General features: G+C 38.3%; 2 protein-coding genes and 1 long non-coding RNA gene across 4 annotated transcripts; 1 reads left to right on the plus strand and 2 right to left on the minus strand.

The window, feature by feature from the left end:
* Positions 1-4,051: 4,051 nt before the first annotated feature.
* Positions 4,052-8,659, minus strand: LOC122304882 (secreted RxLR effector protein 161-like). Its single transcript, XM_043117145.1, has 3 exons — positions 8,264-8,659; positions 4,293-4,419; positions 4,052-4,212 (listed from the first exon to the last, which is right to left on the minus strand). Exons 1-3 carry the CDS (start codon positions 8,657-8,659, stop codon positions 4,052-4,054), a joined length of 684 nt encoding a protein of 227 aa, XP_042973079.1.
* Positions 8,660-14,127: 5,468 nt separating this feature from the next.
* Positions 14,128-15,739, plus strand: LOC122305721 (lachrymatory-factor synthase-like). Of its 2 annotated transcripts, none has more exons than XM_043118287.1 (2): positions 14,128-14,312; positions 14,959-15,739. In XM_043118287.1, exon 2 carries the CDS (start codon positions 14,969-14,971, stop codon positions 15,467-15,469), a length of 501 nt encoding a protein of 166 aa, XP_042974221.1. In that variant the 5' UTR covers positions 14,128-14,312; positions 14,959-14,968; the 3' UTR covers positions 15,470-15,739. The 2 variants fall into 2 exon arrangements, with proteins under 2 accessions (XP_042974221.1, XP_042974220.1); XM_043118286.1 differs by having other exon boundaries at positions 14,130-14,312; positions 14,920-15,739.
* A 2,228-nt stretch (positions 15,740-17,967) lies between these two features.
* LOC122302861 lies at positions 17,968-19,466 on the minus strand. Its single transcript, XR_006240538.1, has 3 exons — positions 19,065-19,466; positions 18,905-18,952; positions 17,968-18,222 (listed from the first exon to the last, which is right to left on the minus strand). It is a non-coding gene; the product is annotated as an uncharacterized LOC122302861 (long non-coding RNA).
* Between the last annotated feature and the right edge of the window lie 489 nt (positions 19,467-19,955).

Consider the following 19,955-nt stretch of genomic DNA (forward strand, 5'->3'; position numbering starts at 1 on the left):
TAATTCAAGTGTTTGGATCTTTTTACAAAAAAGTTTAGTATTGATTATTAGTTTTTTTTCTAAATAGATGTTTTAAGTATGGTTTTAAATTTAGGATAGGAAGATCTTTGTTGCAAGATTTTGGTTTAAGCATGAGTTTTGATATTGGAAGGAATTGCAACAAAAATCAAGAGAAATGACCTATGGATGTTTCTGCTATAGTGTATTTTCCTTAATTGTGATTTTTTAAAATTTTTTTGAATTGATATTTGAGTTTAAGACAAAATTTATATGAGAAATGTAAATTTTAAAAATTTTTAGAGTTAGGATGTGAAATCCTTAAGTTAGGGGTAAAATGGTTATTTTTTCACATGTAGAGGATATAATAGTAATTTTACTCTAAGTTGCCTATTTTACGCATTTCTAATTGTTAGTAATTAAATTTCTAACTTTTAGAATATCCTATTACAGTTTCTCATATTTCGCACTTTATTCTCGTAGAACGCGACAATCGAGGTAAGTTAGCTTCTAACTTACTATCAGTTTAGTGTGTATGTATGATGGGTAAGGGAATTATAATTTATGTATATATGTTATTATATATGTCATGTCATGCCACGTCATTACATGTTTATCTGTTACGCATGATTTATTCTGTCATGAATGCTTATCTGTTACACAATGTATTCTATCACGTATTACTCTATGTTACAAGTATGTCATATTATGCTATGTCATCTGTTACATGTATGCCATGTCATGTAATATTCACTGCTACATATTATGCTATGTTATGAAATGTTATCTGTTACAGGTTATGTCATACTACAAAATATTTCTATCTTAACTAAGTCATGTCTCTCAAGTTACGTTCAAGTAATGTTATGTGACGTCAGAACTTCTGTTCTTTCATATTCCAGTCATGTTTCGTCTCGAATACAGTTATGTATTTTGAGAACAGTTAAGTTTTAGTTATCAATTAATTTATACTACGTTCAATGATGATATGCGCTGCCTAGTATTGCGTTCAAGGCTATGCGCTAACGAGTACTAAGGTGAAAGAGTATAATCTACCGTACTACAGATGGTTAAATCAGTTAAGTTATGTTATGGTCAAGAATAATACGCACTGCTGGGTACTGCGGTCAAGACTATGCACTGCCAAGTACTAAGGTGAAGAAGTATAATCTACTATTATGTTAAGTTATGTTACTGTCAAGGATAATACGCACTGCCTAGTATTGCGGTTAAGGTTATATGCTACCGCTTACCATGGTGAAGGAGTATAATCTACCGTTATATTAAGTTATGTTGCGGTCAAGGATAATACGTGCTGCCTAGTAATGTGGTCAAGGCTATGTGCTGCCAAGTACTATGGTGAATGAGTATAATCTTCTGTACTATAGAAGGATGATACACGCTGCCTGGTACTGAGGTCAAATCTATGCGCTGCCGAGTACTACGGTGAAGGAGTATAATCTGCCGTTATGTTATGTTATGTTCATATACATGTTATGTTCGTGTTTACGTTAAGTTTCGAGTTCACATTCATATCATGTTATGTTCACGTTTATGTTATATTCAAGCTCACATTCATGTTATGTTACGTTTATGTTCATGTTAAGTTTACATTTATGTTATTAAGCTCATATTCATGTTATGTTATGTTTCAAGTTCACGTTCATGTCATCTTATGTTCATGTACATGTTATGTTCAAATTTACGTTCATGTTATGTTATGTTATGTTCACGTTCACATTATGTCTCAAGTTTACATTTATATCATGTTATGCTCAGATTTAAGTTAAGTTCAAGTTTATGTTTATATTATATATATTCGCGTTCATGCTATGTTTCAAGTTCACGTTCTTGTTATGTTGCTAGTCCATGTTATGTTTTAAGTTCAAGTTCATGTCATGTCAAGTCAAGTTTAGTTCATGTTTCTGTTCAACGTATGTCAGTTATGCCATGCCATATGTTAAGTTATATTATGCTTACTTACGATTTTAATTATGCATTCATGATTTTACTGTCATGCATGTACCATTAATCTATGTGGGAATTTCTTGTTAACTTACTAAAATTTGTAATTAAATCTCATCATGGTAGTTCTAACTACCATTCCTCCCGAATGGTAGGCGATGTGTAAAGATCAGAGCAGGGAGCAGATACTAGTAGACTGGAGGAGGTTGACTAGACGCTGCAGACACGACACGGAGCTTATAGCTTCCATAGTTAGTTTTTAGACAGTATTTTGGCCTCGTTAGTCGAGTTACACTAGTTACTCGACAAACTTCTTCAATAGTGTATTTTGGTAATGTAAATATGGAGTCTGGTTTCCCATGTTTTTGAGATTACAGTCTTCTGAGACTCGTACTAAAATCATGGGCATTTATTTTGTTAAGTATGCTGGGTTTATGCTTTAATTATTTAAGATGCTATAAGTTTGGCATATAGTATTAAAAAAAAAATTATCCACTACGAATATTGCATAATACTAGATGTATATTAGTAATATTGTATGTTATATGTCATGAATGAGGGTAGGTAACTTTGTGTTGTATGTCCCGACGCTTCAGATGTTCGTCCGATCCCAAACAAAAATCTGGGGACGTCAACACGTCCTCCTCCAAGTCCCCATGTAGGAAGGCATTTTGGACATTAAGTTGATGAAGAGACCACTTGTTTTGCACAATAACAGAAATAAAGAGTCGTATGGTTACTAGCTTAACTACTGGGCTAAACGTCTCTGTATAGTCTAGATCAGCTTGTTGATGGAACCCCTTGGCCACAAGGCGTGCCTTCAAGGGTGCCATCAGCTCTTCTTTTGGTCTTAAGGCCCCACTTGGCGCCTAAGATATTTTGGTTAGAGGAAGGGGGTACAAGGGTCTAGGTATGATTTTGGAGAATAGCTATAAACTCGATTGCCATGGCATCTTGCCACTCAGCATACTTGGATGCTTCAGTGAATGCCAAAGGCCTCAAGAATGAAATTGGATTCGGCGACAATGAGTGAAAGGGAGGGAGGGGAAGATGGCCAAGGGATGGTGCCATTAGACTAAAGACAAGGACAAGAGATATTATTAACCAGAGTTGTGGAGGGCTTAGGAGGCAGAGAAGAGGAAATCGAAGATGATGAAGGCGGCAAATTAGGGTTTGGTTCTCAGGTAGATGAGGAGACTTGTGATGGAGATGGGGAGGATACGAGACTTGGAGATGGATCAAGTGGGCTTGAGGCATGTGGGAGTGGGCTAGAGGGAATGGGCTCTGAGTGAGGTGCAGAGGCCCAGGTACAGGTAAATGAGGAGGAATGAAAAGAGGCCAAGAAGGTGAGGAATCTGGGCCTTTAGTAGTGGATGAGCCCGAGAGTGAATTAAAAGGAAATAAGGCCTTATTGAATCTTACATCCTGTGAGATATAGATATAGCCTATTGGGAGATGGAGGCAATTAGGGCCTTTGTGATCTAGACTGTAGCCCATGAAGATACACAACTCAGAATGAAGGTCCATTTTATGACGGTTAAACGGTCTTGACAACATGCTAAGCTGAAGGTCCGTAAAAAGGAATAATGTGGGGGCTCCAGGAGAGGGAGAGAGGAGGGGGGGGGGGGGGGGGGGGGGGGGGGGGAACCAAAGAGAGCTTGGAATGGAGAAATATTATTGAGGATCGGGGCGGGCATACGATTGAAGTATAGGGTGGAAAGGGTGAAATTCTCCACCCCAGTCTGATTGAATAGAGACAACATTATAGGAAAACGTGTTGCTTACATATCGTGAAAAGGCCAAAACAATGGAACAGACATTTGACTTTGTATGAAGAGGGAACAACCAGAGATATTTTGTATAATCATCAACAATTGCAAGATAAAAACGATGACTAGAAGTAGATCACACAGGGGTAGGGCCCCATACCTCCAAGAATAACAATTCAAATGGTTTATGAGATCGGGAAGATGAAGGCGGGTGTGGTAAAACATGTGATTTAGCTTGAGCACATGCCAAGCAGTGAGATGGTGCAGATTTGGATGAGACTGGAAGGTTAAACTTGTTGATAGTGTAGGAAATGATTCGGCTAGATGGGTGCCTGAGCCTGAGTGCCAAGTGGAAGAGGATGTTTGTTCACCAAGAAATGCAGCGGAAGAAGGAGAGGTGGTGGTGGAAGTAGAGGGCTCAGCTTTTGTGGGCAAAACATAAAGGCCATCCCTGGAGCAGTACCGCCTGAGTATGGAGGTCCTTCACACAAAAACTAGAAGAGTTAAACTCAAAATAGACAGGATTATCTACACAAAATTTACAGACTGATAACAAATTACGAGTAATCAAAGGGACATGCAAAAGTTTGCGAAGAAGGAAATTGTCATTTGCAGTATGGAGTTGAGCAGTTTCAGTGTGTTGAATGGGGAGAGATGATCCATCCCCGATGCTAACTTGGTCAGTGCCCTGGTAAGAAACAAAGTCCAAATTAAAATTAGAGAAATCGGAGGTGAAATGAGTGGTAGTAGTTGTATCGGGAAACCAGTGGGAAGATTGAGTCATGGGAGATGGTAGAGCTGTGTAGTGAGCCATGAGCGATGGTGGTGTAGGTGCTTGGTATGACGAGTTGAATCTATGATAACAAAACAAGGCTGTATGACCCATTTTGTGACAGACTTGACATACTGGGCGAGGGGAGGGATTATTTGGACTAAAATTGGAGTGGGAAAAGGGACTGCCTCGACTCTTGCTTCGGCCTTGACCACATTCTCGAGTAGAAGATGGAGGGGAAGGTTTAAAGGTAGTGGAGTGAGCTAACAGAGAACTACCCAAGAGCAAGGACTGTGTTTGATGAGCAAGTCTTGACTTGTGATTAAGAATATAGCTGTAAACTTGAGAATCAGAGAGAGGCATAGGTTTGGTAGTGATGGAAGTTACAATGGACTCATAGTCAGTTCCTAAACCAGCTAAAAGATAGATGACAATTTAGAGGAAGGAAGGGGTTGACCAGCAGCACTAAGAGACGCGGCTAGGGCCTTAGCTCTATGAAAATAGTCGGTGATGGACTTAGAACCTTTTCGAAGGTTGGCCAATTGATAGTGTGTTTGCGGGCGAAAGGCTGGGTAGAGAACAAACTATGAAGAGTATTCTAGACCTCGCTAGAAGTAGTGCAGTCAAGCACTTGAGCTAAGACTGTATCGATGAGTGAGGAATTAATAGCAGAGATTATAAGTTGATCTTGTAGTACCCACTTGGTATATTCTGGGTTACTACGGTCATCGACTATTGGAGAAGGTTTTGGAATTAACCCATCAATATAACCGAATAGTTGATGACCCTTAAGAAATGGAAGGATTTGTGCCTTTCAGAGTAAATAATTTTATGTGGAAAGTTTGATGGTGATGAAGTGAGAGGCTGAGTTGAGAATTGTAGGGTTGAGGGTGGGAGAATTTTTATCGGGTTCCATGATGAAGGAAGGGGCACGAGTCCTACTTACAGCTCAGATACCATATTAAAGCATTGCAGATGTTTGATACAAGGACTCAGCCAAATAATGTATTTTGTATTGATAGTTCTACGTTTTCACATTTTCTTCCTTATTCCATTGTGAATTATCACGCTACAATTATAGAACACAATGACCAATCACAAGACAACAAATCTTATTCTGGAATAGTCTTTGACAGAGTTGGTTTGGCCACTTTCGTATGCGTATCTGGTGCATCCTCATCTGGTTGTGAGGCATATCTTTCTAGAAGGCTAGGCATGCATATCATATGCTAAGAAAAATGCACATGTGCTGCACCATGATAAACACTCTGATCTTTGGTTCAATTTGATCATTAAAAATTTTTAAAATTTTTATTTTAAATATAAAATTATCATCTCATCGTTATAATATTTTTAAATTTTTATATAAAATATAATAAATAATTTAATTTTTTAAATTCTTAATATAACTTTTTAAAATTTTAAAATAAAATAATAATAAAATATAATATTTAATTTTTTTTTAAAAATTAAAAATTACTATCTCAATCTCAAAAATAAACTCAATCGTACGTGTCTTCAAATTTTATAAAAAAGTAAAAAAAAAAAATAATAAAAAAAAACGTGTCTTCAAACTTGTTAGATCCTGCACGAATTTGCTGGTAAAAACAAAACAAAAAAACACGTTTTCCAACAACCAAGAGTAGTACTAGTAGTAATGTCGGAAAAAGAAAAATAAAAAACGTGAGTGAACATAACATGATAGCCGGCCTGACACTCGTGTCTCATTTTCAGTCCATACAGTTCATCTTTTGTTTTAATTATTGGACACACAAGGTGACAGCAAATTCGTTAGAAGACGAGCACTAGTACTAGTACCACTCTGTAGGGTTAAGTTTTTGGACGTTGATTCTGGGTTAAGAACCACGCATGAGCGCAGTTTTTCAAAGTTAAAAGGACACTTTGAAAACAACGAAAAGATCATGAGGAAATTAATAATGCAAGAGAGACAGGTAGCTATATATCTCTAATTCAGTCCACACAGTTCATCTTTTGTTTTAATTATTGGACACACAAGCTGGTGACAGCATATTCGCTACAAGACGAGTACTAGTACTGCTCTTTAGGGTTATGTGGAGGACGTTGTTAGAAAGTACAGCGAAAAATACCTCAAGTCTAACTTGTAAAGTTATTCCATAAGTTTTTCCAGATTGACAAGAGTTTTTCCTTGGTGGTAAAGCATACTACGTAGTATAAAACCAGAGTAACGCTTTAACACTCTACAGCCTAAATACTATCTTAAGAGAGAATAAAAGAGAGAGAGAGTTTTTTCTTCTTTTGATCGTATACTTGAATCACCAGAGGGGGGACTTTTTATAGCCCCCTAAATGGCTGGCCTTCCTGCATGCAACGCATGCAAGGCATTTAACGCATGGCTTAAAGCCATGCGTTAGGTGAAATAGGAAAAGATGGGTCTGCCCACGTGGGCGGCCCCATCAATTAACATCTCCCACTCGCACACAGTGGGCATGACCCCAGGTCAGCATCTCTCTAATGTTTTCAATCTTATTCACACAAGTAAATAGGCCGTGCGATTACCAAGCATATCTATAGAAATGTGGGAGTACTTACACTAAATCTCTCCCAGAGAAGAATAGCATAGTAACATCCCTAAAATGTTTGGTTATGTCCTAGACTCATTCGATCGCATCAGTTCAAGCATTTTCGAAACCCTCTTGAGTTTTTGAAAAAACTTAGAACAATGCTCGACTATCTCTAAATCATTTCAATATGTTTACAACCTTAGTCGCTACCAATATGTAGCGTCATAGTTGACGTCAGCAAACACTATTGAAGATGCGATATCAAAGAATCTTCCTTTTGCACTCATATCATTCAACTTTGGTCAAACCGCTTTCCCAGCAATGCCTCTTTAGACCGTATTGATCATGGCCATAGACAACATGCCAAAGTAGCAGACATCATAACCTCCATCTTGTGACATAGTCAAAAGTAAAGGACATTTAAATGAAATGAGACTCACACAGTGAGAAAGAGGGGAACCATTTACTCACTTACTCATTTGGTCGAATAAGCACATGTAGTATGAAACACATGCTACGGTAGATTTCTCTTTTTGAAAGAGCATATGTCTATATTAACACCGTACAGATCTTAGTCTAGTCGCTTCTCAAGCGTCTAACCCAAGTTCCTCCATTTGCCCGCCTCCAAGGCGTCAAAGAGGATCTCATATCTGGCTAATCACAGGCTACATAGGTTGTGGGGTAACCCATGCATAGTCCTTTCATTGGACCTTATTTTAGCTCCCACTAAAACGACATATCTTTGTGTCAACTAACTTATCCATTTGGACAAGTATCTTAGAACACAATGTCTCATCTCTACTCGCTTCTCAAGCGCTAGAGGCGATCGCTCGTGTGAGTGAGCCGATCTAAGCCTGTTGACATATCTTGTGTGTGAATTAGAAAGACAATACGATAAAGACAATAACTGAATCATATTGTTTTAATATCCTAAAGGAAAGGTTACATCTCAATGTCATTTGAAACACAAAAAAAAATATTTACAATCTACGCAGTCCTAGATCCCTAACATGAGCCTCAAAGACATCTCTTGCTATGGGCTTCGTTAAGAGATCAACAACCATGCGACTCGTAGAGAGGTGTTTCAGAACCACTTCCTTTTGCGCTACCATGTCTCTGATGTAGTGATATCTGATATCTATGTGTTTGGTTCTTCCATGGTACTTAGAGTCCTTAGCATATGCGAGAGCAGCCGTGCTATCGCAGAATATTGTCACCGGATCCGAATAATTCGTGCCAATGTCTAAATGCTTGAGGAATCTTCGTAACCAAACAGTTTCTTGAACTGCTACAGAACAAGCTATGTATTCTGCCTCCATGGTGGATAAAGCTATACAAGGTTGTTTCTTGCTGCTCCATGTAATGGCGCCATTATTGAGCAGAAAGACATACCCAGTGGTTGATTTACGCTCATCTAGGTCACTGCCCCAGTCGGCATCGCTGTAACCTTTTAGCTGCAAATCTAAACCTTGATAGTACAGCACATAGTCTGCAGTTCCCTTGAGATATCGCATAATCCTTTTGACTGCTTTCCAGTGAGCCAGTCCGGGGTTAGATTGGAATCTACTCACTAAGCCAACTGTATAGCATATGTCCGGTCGAGTACACATCATTGCGTACATCAGACTACCCACAGCATTAGCATAAGGGACACGAGCCATCTTTTCCTTTTCTATTTGAGTCTTAGGACATAACTCTTTAGATAAGTTCTCGCTTTTTGCAACAGGGGTGTCAATGGGTTTACATTCATTCATTAGAAAACGCTCGAGGACTTTCTTTATGTAAGTCTGTTGGGACAAACACAAAAGTCTCTTTGAGCGATCTCTGTAGATCTTAACTCCCAGAATGTATTCTGCTTTACCCATATCCTTCATCTCAAAATTGAAGGATAACCACTCTTTTGTGGCGACTATCAACCTTTTATCATTTCCAGCTAGTAGTATGTCGTCAACATATAATGACAACATAATGAAACTCTTCTTGGACCTTTTGACATAGACACAATGGTCCTCTGTGATCATCGTAAACCCATTTGAAAGAACGGCTCGATGGAATCTGAGGTACCATTGCCTAGATGATTGTTTTAGGCCATATATTGATCGTTTGAGCTTGCACACTTTGCACTCTTGACCTTTGACCACAAAACCTGTTGGTTGATCCATATAGATCTTCTCATCTAGTTCTCCATTGAGAAATACTGTCTTAACATCCATTTGGTAGAGTTCCAAATCCATATTTGCTACTATAGCTAGAATCAGGCGAATTGAAGCAAACCTCACTACTGGTGAAAAAGTTTCCTCATAGTCTATACCCTCTTGCTGGGTATATCCTTTCGCCACTAAGAGAGCTTTGTACTTATCTATTGATCCATCCGACTTGCGTTTGACTTTTAGAACCCATTTGTTCCCAATAGTCTTACGCCCTGTCGGTAGATCAACCAGATCCCAGACCTGGTTTGTCTTCATAGACTCAATTTCATCATTAAGAGCTTTCATCCACTCATCTTTAGTAGAAGATGAGAGAGCCTCATGAATTGTCTTAGGCTCATCATCATCATGCGGAGCTACCATAAAAGCTTCCCCTTCAATCTCAAAACGACGATGAGGAATACTTTCACGTGTGCTTCTACGCGGCTGAGGTTGTTGTGATTGATTGACAAGCGGTGTGCTCCCACTCGGATTTAAGTTTCTTTTATCATTTGTAGGAGCTTGAAGAATTTCTTCCTCATTCTCAACTAAATTCTTTGGAGCACTTTCCTCTTGTTCCACAATCTCATGAAGTTCTAAACTCCTATCAACCTCACCTCTACTTGGAAATTCATTTTCAATGAAGTCCACATCTCGTGATTCAATCTCAGTTACACTTCCATCAGTTTGTTCACCTATTAACAAATACACTTTAGAGTGTTCTGAGTACCTTATAAAGATACATTTCTTCCCTCTAGGGCCTTATTTTCCATACTTATGAGAAAGATCATGAACAAAACCCGTTGAACCCCATGGCCGCAAGTTACTCAAATTGGGTTTCTCGCCGGTCCATAGTTCATATGGGATGGAAGTTACTGATTTGGAGGGCACTCGGTTAAGAATGTAGGCGGCAGTCAAAAGTGCATCCCCCCAAAAAGAAATTGGTAGGTTTGCTTGCGCCATCATTGACCTAACCATCTCAAGCAGTGTTCGATTTCTCCTTTCCGCCACGCCATTTTGCTGTGGCGTACTCGGCATCGTTAACTGTCTTTTGATTCCTTTTTCATCACAGAGCCTTTTAAATTGCTCAGAGAGATATTCTCGTCCTCGGTTAGTTCTTAGAGTCTTTAAACTCTTATCTAACTGATTCTCAACCATTCTTAGATATCGCCTAAAACATTCCAATGCTTCAGACTTATGGGAGATTAAGTAGACATGACCGTAACGTGAAAAATCATCTATAAAAGTGATGAAGTAGACACCTCCGTGTCTTGCCCTCACACTCATTGGACCACAGATGTCTGAGTGGACTAATTGCAGTGGAAAAAATGCCCTAGTGGCTTTTCCAAACGGTTTTCTCTTAGCTATTCCCATTAGACAATGTTCACATGTGCACAAGATGACCTTAGCGAGATTGCCTATTAGGCCTTCTTTAGCTAATCGAGTCATTCTATCTTGTCCTATATGGCCAAGCCTAGCATGCCATGTGTATGAATCCAAATTATCAATTGATGAAGAAAGAAAAGCAATGGATTCATTTATATTAAAATAAATCAAATTCAATATCATAAAACCGTCTTGAAGAAAAGATTTGCCATAAAACACATGGCCCAAATGTAAGGAAACATAATTGTTTTAAAAAACAATCCGAAAACCAAGTTTTAATAGAGTAACAACTGAAAGCAAGTTTCGTCGGATCTCGGGAGCGTATAGCACATTATGGAGGAAAAGAGTGCGACCACCCCGCAAGTCCAGCTTGTAGGTACCAAGTCCCAGTACCTCCACGCTAGCTCCATTCCCCACCTTGATATTACGGCTCCCAGTTGGAATCCGGCGATACTCCACAAATCCGACTCAATCTCGTGCTATGTGCTCGGTCACTCCTGAATCAACAGTCCACAAAGGATAGGAGTCAGCAACCTTCACATGGTTTGTTACAAAAACAATGCGAGAAAAGTCAGAGTGTACTTTCTTCGGCTCAGTGCAGTCACGAGCGAAGTGGCCAATCTTTCCGCAGTTGTAGCACTCTAATTTTGACTTGTTTTTCCCGCGCTTGCCCCTCTTGGTGCGCTGAGAAGTTCCTGACACTTTTTTAATATGTCCAGCAGCTACTCCATTCTTGGACTTCTTGCGCTTAGGCCTTGATGCCTTGCGCAGACCAGCATTAGCCACATAGGCCATATGATTGGGCTTAGTAGCCTCTAGGCGCTCAGCCTCCAATTCCAAGTGACGCGAGACATCATCAAAGTCTTTGATATTCTCGTTATGCGTCAGGTTCTGGCTCATATTCTCCCAAGAATTCGGTAGTGATCTTATCACTGCCTGTACTTGCTGTTCATCTGTCAGGTTGTTTCCTGCCAACCTAAGTTTGCGGATCATAGTTGACATAACCCTAAGATGCTGCTTCATCGTGTGGTCAGAGCGCATCTTATAGGAGTCGAACCTCATGGTTAATCCACGCAACCTAGTGGCTGAAGTTCCATCAAACTTCAACTTCAAAGCATCCCACATGCTTTGGGCAGTGTCATAGACCTCGAACTCACACATTAGATCATTGTGCATGCTGCTTAACATAATTATGCGCGCGCACCGATTTTTCTTAGCCCATTGGGTATAGGCTTGTTGATCTATCTTGTGTTGTTCCGAGTTCCCTTCCCCGGGCATAGTAAGAGTGTGAGATAAGGCCTCCAAGACCTCTTGCTCATCTAAGACATATTGGATCTTGCGATGCCATATGTCATAGTTTTCCCCATCTAATTTCTCCCCTTTGTTTAAGTCGGCAACAATACTCTTGGATGCCATTTCACTACAATACGCAAAGACGGGATATTACTCACACACCTAAGAAATCTGCTGCGTTCTTTCAAGTTAGAAAAAGAATAATTTAGACATGTCGTAAGATCGAAAAATCGCTAGGCTTCAGAATCATCTCTTGCGCCACAATATCCAATTATTAGATTTCTAGCTCAATTCCCGCGCAAATTTTTAAAAAACCGAATATGGGAGAATTTATCATCATAAATCTCAACCATACTCCCACTATCTTAAGTAGTCATCTAGACCTAATCACATGTAAAGACATAACCTAGCTACTAAAATCCACAGTAACCTTTTGGGCCAGTCTACAAGGACAGCTACCCAGACCATGGCAACCTGTTGGGTCAGTCTACAAAAATAGTTCATATGAGACCATTACAGTCAATTTTTCTTGTTCCATCAGTGCATTCACAGTTCTTACTGGGGTCACCATGGTCTTTTGGCTATTCAGTGCATTTACAGTTCTTACTGGGGTCACTGTAATTCTTTCAGCTTATCATTCACACTGACAATTCTAACTAAGACTACTTAATGAGATTTTCTATTTTATCACTGAAAGAAATAAAGACTAATGTCTAAACATTCAAGTCTAACTTTCATAGATGATAAAATAATCATATTTCCACATGTTCAATACACACATACATGTTGTCACATTTAATCTCAAAATTAAATAAAAGATCACATGTAATATAACATTATGGAAAAAAATAGCATGAAAACAAATATTCACATGTTATCACATTTAATCTATAATATTAAATAAAAGATCACATGTAATATAACAATATATCTAAGCATATATTGAATCATGCCAAAAAAAAATTTTAATTTTTTTTAATTTTTTTTCGGGTTTAAAAAAAATATAGAAAAAGAATTTCTGGGCTTAAAAAAAACAGCCCCTTCTTTTTTTTGTTCTGCTTAAACCCAAAACAAAATGGCCCAAAGGGCCCAAGCCCAGCCCAGCCCGGCCCATCAGAGGATAGATGACTCAAGTCACCTTCTTCCTTTCGCGAGTTACTGTTCACGTGAACAGTAACTCCGAAAAAAAAAATTTTCAGCTGCCGCTTTTGGACATCATCGGCGCCCCCGATCGCCGGAAATCGCTTCCAGAGGAAGCTGGGTGCTGCCGTAGCACCGAGCCGGTGCTGCTCTGGCGCAGCACCGAGCCGGTGCTGCTCTGGTGCTAGGCACCCCTCTGGTGCGCCCAGCACCGAGGTGGTGCTGCATGGTGCCCCCACGGTGCACGGAGCACTGTGGGCACCCGCTAGTGCGCGCGGCACCGTGGTGGGCGCACGGTGCTCGCAGCATCCCTTTGGTGTGCGCAGCACCGAGGCGGTGCTGCAACACCACTGGGTGCCTCCACGGTGCACCATGCACCGTGGGCTCCTTGGGTGCTTGAGGCACCGTGGTGCGCGCAGCACCATTGCAGGGGTGCCGCGCAGCACCCTACAGTGCGCGCTGCACCACCATGCTCAGGTGGTGCGTGCTGCACCACCGTGTGTGGGGTTGGTGCGTGCTGCACCACTGTGTGTGGGTGGTGAGCGCTGCACCACAGCAGCGGCTTCGGCCAAATATTCCCTTTTTTTTTTGTTAAAAAAAATGCAGCACCACATGCGCAAATCACAAAAAAAAAAAAAAAAAACACAGTTTACATGAAAGAAACTGGAAGCAATTATAAAAGCTCTGATACCAATTGTTAGAAAGCACAGCGGAAAGTACCTCAAGTCCAGCTTGTAAAGTTGCTCCACAAGTTTTTCCAGATTGACAAGAGTTTTTACTTGTGGTAAAGCGTACTACGTAGTATAAAATTAGAGTAACGCTTTAACACTCTACAACCTAAATATTATCTTAAAAGAGAATAAAAAAGAGAGAGTTTTTTCTTCTGCTGATCGTATACTTGCATCACCGGAGGGGGGCTTTTTATTGCCCCCTTAAGGCTAGCCCCTGCATGCAACGCATGCAAGGCATTTAACGCATGGCTTAAAAAGCCATCCGTTAGGTGAAATAGGAAAAGATGGTGGGCGGCCCCATCAGTTAACAGACGTTGATTCTGGGTTAAGAACCACGCATGAGCGCAGTTTTTCAAAGTTAAGAGGACACTTTGAAAACAACGAAAAGATCACGAGGAAATTAATAATGCAAGAGAGACAGGTAGATATATATCTGTAAGAAGCATAAGTTGTAGGCCGCTACTTTTTGCTCATGACGTCCATGATTATTTAGGTTCGCGTCCAGCATTCTCCAGTACTTACTGAGCAAGGTAATCTCCATTTTTCGTTTTTTATCGATCTTTTATTTATGGATCTTGTTTGTAATTATCTATTAATTGTATGCCGGAAGTGATGAATTAGTAAACAGTACTAGCGAGTGATCTCCACGCGAAATATTGCAGATCGATCGGGTAAAGCTGTTAACTTAGACTTAAAACTTATGATCAAAAGCAAAAATTTATACTCAAATTTGTTTATGTAATCAGATTCACATAAACTTTTGACAGGATAATAACATGATTAGATATGATCAGATATATAAGAGTTATTATGTTGGTAGGTACGCAGGTTTGATCTTTTGTAGTACTGTTTATCTTCCTCGGACTTCCCACTAGTAGCCGTTGGCATCATTATCTGTTTGATGATCGTTCTCTCGGACATTTCTTTTATAATATTCTTAGTGTTTTTAGTGGAAGTGGGGAGTCTTTTAGCGTTGGTTTGTCTGATCAGTAAGGAATTCTTATCATCTTCGAAACAAAAATAACAAAATTTCCTCTTCCTTTAAATAATTAAAACGGTGTATATTATATTAAACCAATTGTTCCTATATAAACCCTAGCTAATTTTTTGTTTTGTGATCGTTCTGGTCCTATGCAGTTCTAGAAAATTACTGATCTCAAGCTTGAATCTACGTAGTGTTCACAAAATGGCGCATCATGAAAACCAACCAAAATGGAAAGGAAAGGCTAATGCAAAGGTAGAGGGTCCCAAGGCAGAACAAGTGTGGCCTCTCTTGGAGGACTTCTTTGGGCTTAATAAATGGTTCCCAACTCTGAGCACATGCCTTCCTGTTGAAGGCATCTCCGGCCAACCTGGCTGCGTGCGTTACTGTGCTGGCTTCAAAACCCCTGTTAATAATGGGGAAGAAATAGTGAATTGGACTAAGCAGAAGCTGCTTTCCATTGACAAAACTGAACTGACTTTTAGCTATTCCATTATTGATGGAAACGTTGGGTTCAACTCCTACGTATCGACAATAAAAGTGGTGCCCAACGAAGATGGGTGTAATGTTGAGTGGTTGTATGAGGTTGAACCAGTGGAAGGCTGGACACAGGAGGATTTGAAAACTTTTATCACCTCAGGCTTGCTGGTGATGGCTAAGAGAATGGAAGAAGCTCTCCAAGCAGCTCAAACCTCGGCCTCCTGATCAGTAAGCGATGAATCATGAATCGTTGGTACTGTCGTAGCTAGTACGTGCCTTAATTAATTACTGTACTTCTTAATGTTGGTTTTACTTTACTGTTTGTCCTTTTCGTCGCTGCTTGTATGCACCATCGTGATTCGAAAATTAAATAAGATCAGTAATGATATAATCAGAAGAAGTACAACATTATTCACAAAATTAAATTGTTGAGTTACTAATTAATTTGTACGACTTTGATCTTGTAATAAAATTTCTACTAATTTTGTAATACCAGTACCTCTACTTCGTACGCAATTAATATTAGGGGCGTAAAAAAAAAAATTGATGGACCAGACCAAACCTATAGGATTGGTCCAGTCTCGAGTTTGATTCAATTCGGTACCGATTTTATTTTTCTTAAAATCAATCAAAATCAATTTGATTCCGATTTTTCTTTTTTTAAAATCGGACCGAACCGGTTCATATATATATATATATTATTTTTTTCTATTGTATATAATTTCTGTATATAATATATACTTAATAAAAAATAGTTTTGTATTATATGATAAATTACTAATTAATATAATATTAAATCTTAAATTTTATATTATTTTGTTTATTGAATTAATAGTTATACTAATATTATATAATGCATATTAATAGTTATACTAATACTATATCACTATATATTATAATATATCACTATAGTCTATAATACAATTATAATATATCTTATTATAATATACTACAATATATTATCACTATAGTTTTATATACTATATTATATATTATATATAATATATAATATAGTGCATTAAAATTGAAAAATCAGACAGAACCGGATCAGAAATCGGTAAAACTGGAGTACCGGTTTAGGAGGGTAACTGGTGCGTAATCGGTTTTAAAAAATGCAAAATCGATACATACCAATTTGATCTTAAATTTTGTCCAAAATCGGACCAGACCGAACCGATTACACCCCTAATTAATATTGTGGGCTAGCTAATTAATCTGATCTATCTATATATCTCCCTATTCGACTCCAACTTTGATATTTGGATGTTTGGTTGTTTCTCATACTTAGAAAAATCTTTCCTAATGGTAGCCATATCACCCATAAGTGACTCTAGTTGAATCCTGTAAATGTCTGCACAAATCTTATTCATTTCATTCTCCGAAGGCAAACATAGAAATGCCCTGTTCTTTTGCAGTGAAGGAGAGGGTTCGAGAATGACTGAGTGCCCTAGCCCATGTGCATAGCCAGATCTGATCCCTAACACTTCTTTGAAAACAGATACAACCACATCATCACCATCCTTTTTCAAGTCCTCCTTATTAACTTCTCGACCATAAGATTCTGAATATCATAATTCAAAATATCATGAGATTAGTGAATCAATATCATGTAGTCCATCGATAGATAGAAAATCAGCCAATGCAAACTCACATAATTGTGTTCAGTTGTTGTATTGATAAATTTTCACTTCTGCCTTGACCAGTGAGTTTCTTTAAAATACAATCAGATTATCGTCTCACACTTTAATAAAATAAATGACAAGTAAGGCTCAAACTCCACTTTGATAAACCACATATATTATATTTAATACTATAAATCTTACATTTTCTTCCAATTGGCTAACAAAGCATTTCTTCTCATCTATATGTTTGACCTTCTATTTTTTCCTATTAGTAGTGTTTCTTCGAGACTACTCCTGAAATATTTTAGAAAATATCAAATCCCCTATTTACACTTACTGCTTGATGCTAAAAAGAGAGCAATGACCAAAAAGACTGGCTGCTATAACATAACAAAAATAAGGATGACTAGTGTTAGAATTTGTGGCCAACCATTGTCACAACTCACAAGTATCTTGAATGTGTCGTTGGCCCACCTTTCACATAGCTACTCCCAAAGGTTTCTCCACCATGAACGTTCCACCAGATAGTGCCTGCTCATGCGATGTATATTTTAAGTAGAGTTTGTGTAGTTGATAGTGATATGTATTATACTTATCGGCGAGCGTTATTATCACAATTTCACGATGGTTGTCTTTTGCCCAATCCAACACATAGTTTGTCCTGAAATTCAAACCTTATAGAAACATATGTTTTGTTTCTCTAAAACACCACGTAAAAACTCATAAATAGCATCATTAATACATATATATATATATATATAATAAACTACTACTCTAACATGATTGATGAACTTGTGTTTCTCCTTCTTGGCTACCACAGTTCTGCTTGCATGCCTAATTTTCACATGTACTTTAACTATTTAGCTCACTCAACTAGTAAAGATGGAGGCATTCTCGCATGATGGACCTCTATGCTAATCCTTTACATGTAAAGGAATCTTGAACAACTTTCAAAGGCGTTCAAATGTTGTACCCTTCACAAGCCCTTGACCTTTTTTTTTTTAATCAGTTGGACTATATATCGAAGTTAATAAACTTGTTATGGTGAAAAACAAGAATAATATTGTAAACTCATAATGTTAGTATTCGTGGCAAAAAATTATCCATAGAACAAAATTGCCATTAATTGCCATACCCATAATAATATTTTCCTGATCTCTATCATACTCTACATTTATGGACACTTGTAGGCCCAAATCTGATACTGCTTGAGTTGAATCATTTAAAAGGGCCTCCACCTTGTCTCGTAGGTTTCTTGTCTAAGGCAGTGCATCTGGGCCTCTATGTATAAAGCTGATATTGGTCTAGAACATCCACCTTGTCCCCTCCATCCTCCCTTTGTAGATTGCACCATCCCTGTATTTATTGGAATTAATTCTACTTTTCAACATGCAACCCACAATATAGCCATTAACAATGGCTAATTTGTTATATGGCGACATGGGTTCATTTTTATAAATTTAACTACTACTAATTCCTCATCAACAATTTCATTTCCCTATACACATAATTGTTTCTCCTTTACCAAATATGCAAATTTAACAAAACATCACTTTCTCAGGTTACAAGAGATGAACAAATGATCCTAGATAACCTGCACCATGGGACCTCTCACGAAAATACTAAATCAGATTTCCATATAATTAAAATGAAACACAAATACGCATTGAGAAATTTGAGAAAAGTGAACCAAATAAGCCTTGCATGGGAGAGGAAACCTTGAAGAGGGTACATTTCTATCCCCTGGGTTCACCAAACTTAGCAAAAATAACAAAAAACAAAAACAAAAGGCCACAAATTTCTTCCCCACCCACAAGTTTGTTCAATATTTACAACTGTTTTTGGGGCATCCTCATATGCAAACTTGAGTAAGTCTATGGCAAACAAGTGTCAAACTTCCAGCCACAATCTCAAATTAGTTTACAAGAGATCAGCAATTACAAAAGTTTTAGTATAAGCCTCAAGAAAATTTGATATGAGTAAAACCACACAGAAATAAAGCAAACGATGTCTAAAATCTTGATGAGGATAAAAATACCTTTTTCTATCTCTAAGTTGCTTGACTCAGCCCTGTTGTGGTGTAAAACTATTGAGAAAATTCAAAATCAGTGATTGACATGGATAAAACTACACAAAAATTAAGCAAAAGATGTTTGAAATCATTAGGGGAAGAAGCCTTGGTGAGGATAAAAAAATACCTTGTTTTGTCTCTGAGTTATGTGACTTAGCCTTGTTGTGGTGTAAAACCACTGAGAAAATGTGGGGAAGTTGTTTTGTGTAGAAGGGGCCTGCTCTGGATAAAGAAGAAGGCTCCACTTATTCTTGAGAAAGGGATTAGGCATGCTGAATGCTCCTTAGTCCAACTTCATAAAGCTTTGGAATCTTGCGTCGGCTTATAACCTTTGTATTAAATAAAATATTACAGTTCTAAGTTCCCTTACACCGACTTCGTTTGTATAAAATTGAACGAACTGACCTACTAAGTGAGAGAAAACTGATTGGACCAGTTCCAGTCTGTTCAGCAATTTTTTGATCATTTTTGCAAGTGGCCGCTCTGGCAAACATGCAAACATATATTGAAGTGAAGTTAGCAAACCCAAAAAATGACATAAAGTTGGCAAAGTTAAAAAATAACAAGTTCGGTAAACATATATGGAAGCAACAAATTGGGAAACTTCAAATATACTACATATTCAATGATTCATATTGCAAAATTTTATAATGAAACAAATGCGGAAGGCTAGAAGCAAAGTTAGAAAACCCATCAAAATCAAAATCATACCGAGAGAGAGAGAGAGAGAGAGAGAGAGAGAGAGAGAGAGAGAGAGAGAGAGAGATAGAGAGATGGGACGTGAGACAGAGAGATGACGTCGGAGTGAGATGGGTCTCACCAATGGACAACTAGGCAGAGAGATGTCTAAGAGATGAGAGAGAGAAATAGCACAAAGAAGAGAAAAAGATAAATGAAAGGGTATACTTGAGATGAAGAGTTCAGCCCTAACCAAAAAAGACGTCGTTTTATGTATTAAACCAAACAACGTCATTTATTATTATTATTATTTTCTTTTCCTAAAACTAAGTTATAAAAT

Source organism: Carya illinoinensis, chromosome 3, assembly GCF_018687715.1.
Source record: "Carya illinoinensis cultivar Pawnee chromosome 3, C.illinoinensisPawnee_v1, whole genome shotgun sequence".
NCBI classification, from domain to species: domain Eukaryota; kingdom Viridiplantae; phylum Streptophyta; class Magnoliopsida; order Fagales; family Juglandaceae; genus Carya; species Carya illinoinensis.

Excerpts from the sequence above, each read along its gene's own strand:
- LOC122305721 (XM_043118287.1), top strand. The coding sequence starts at position 14,969 with ATGGCGCATCATGAAAACCAACCAAAATGGAAAGGAAAGGCTAATGCA.
- LOC122304882 (XM_043117145.1), bottom strand. The coding sequence starts at position 8,659 with ATGATGTGTACTCGACCGGACATATGCTATACAGTTGGCTTAGTGAGT. Across the intron at positions 4,420-8,263 it reads GCACGAATTATTCGGATCCG|GGCACTGACCAAGTTAGCAT; the intron begins GTGACAATATTC and ends GTTTCTTACCAG. Across the intron at positions 4,213-4,292 it reads GCATGTCCCTTTGATTACTC|GACCTCCATACTCAGGCGGT; the intron begins GTAATTTGTTAT and ends TTTTGTGTGAAG.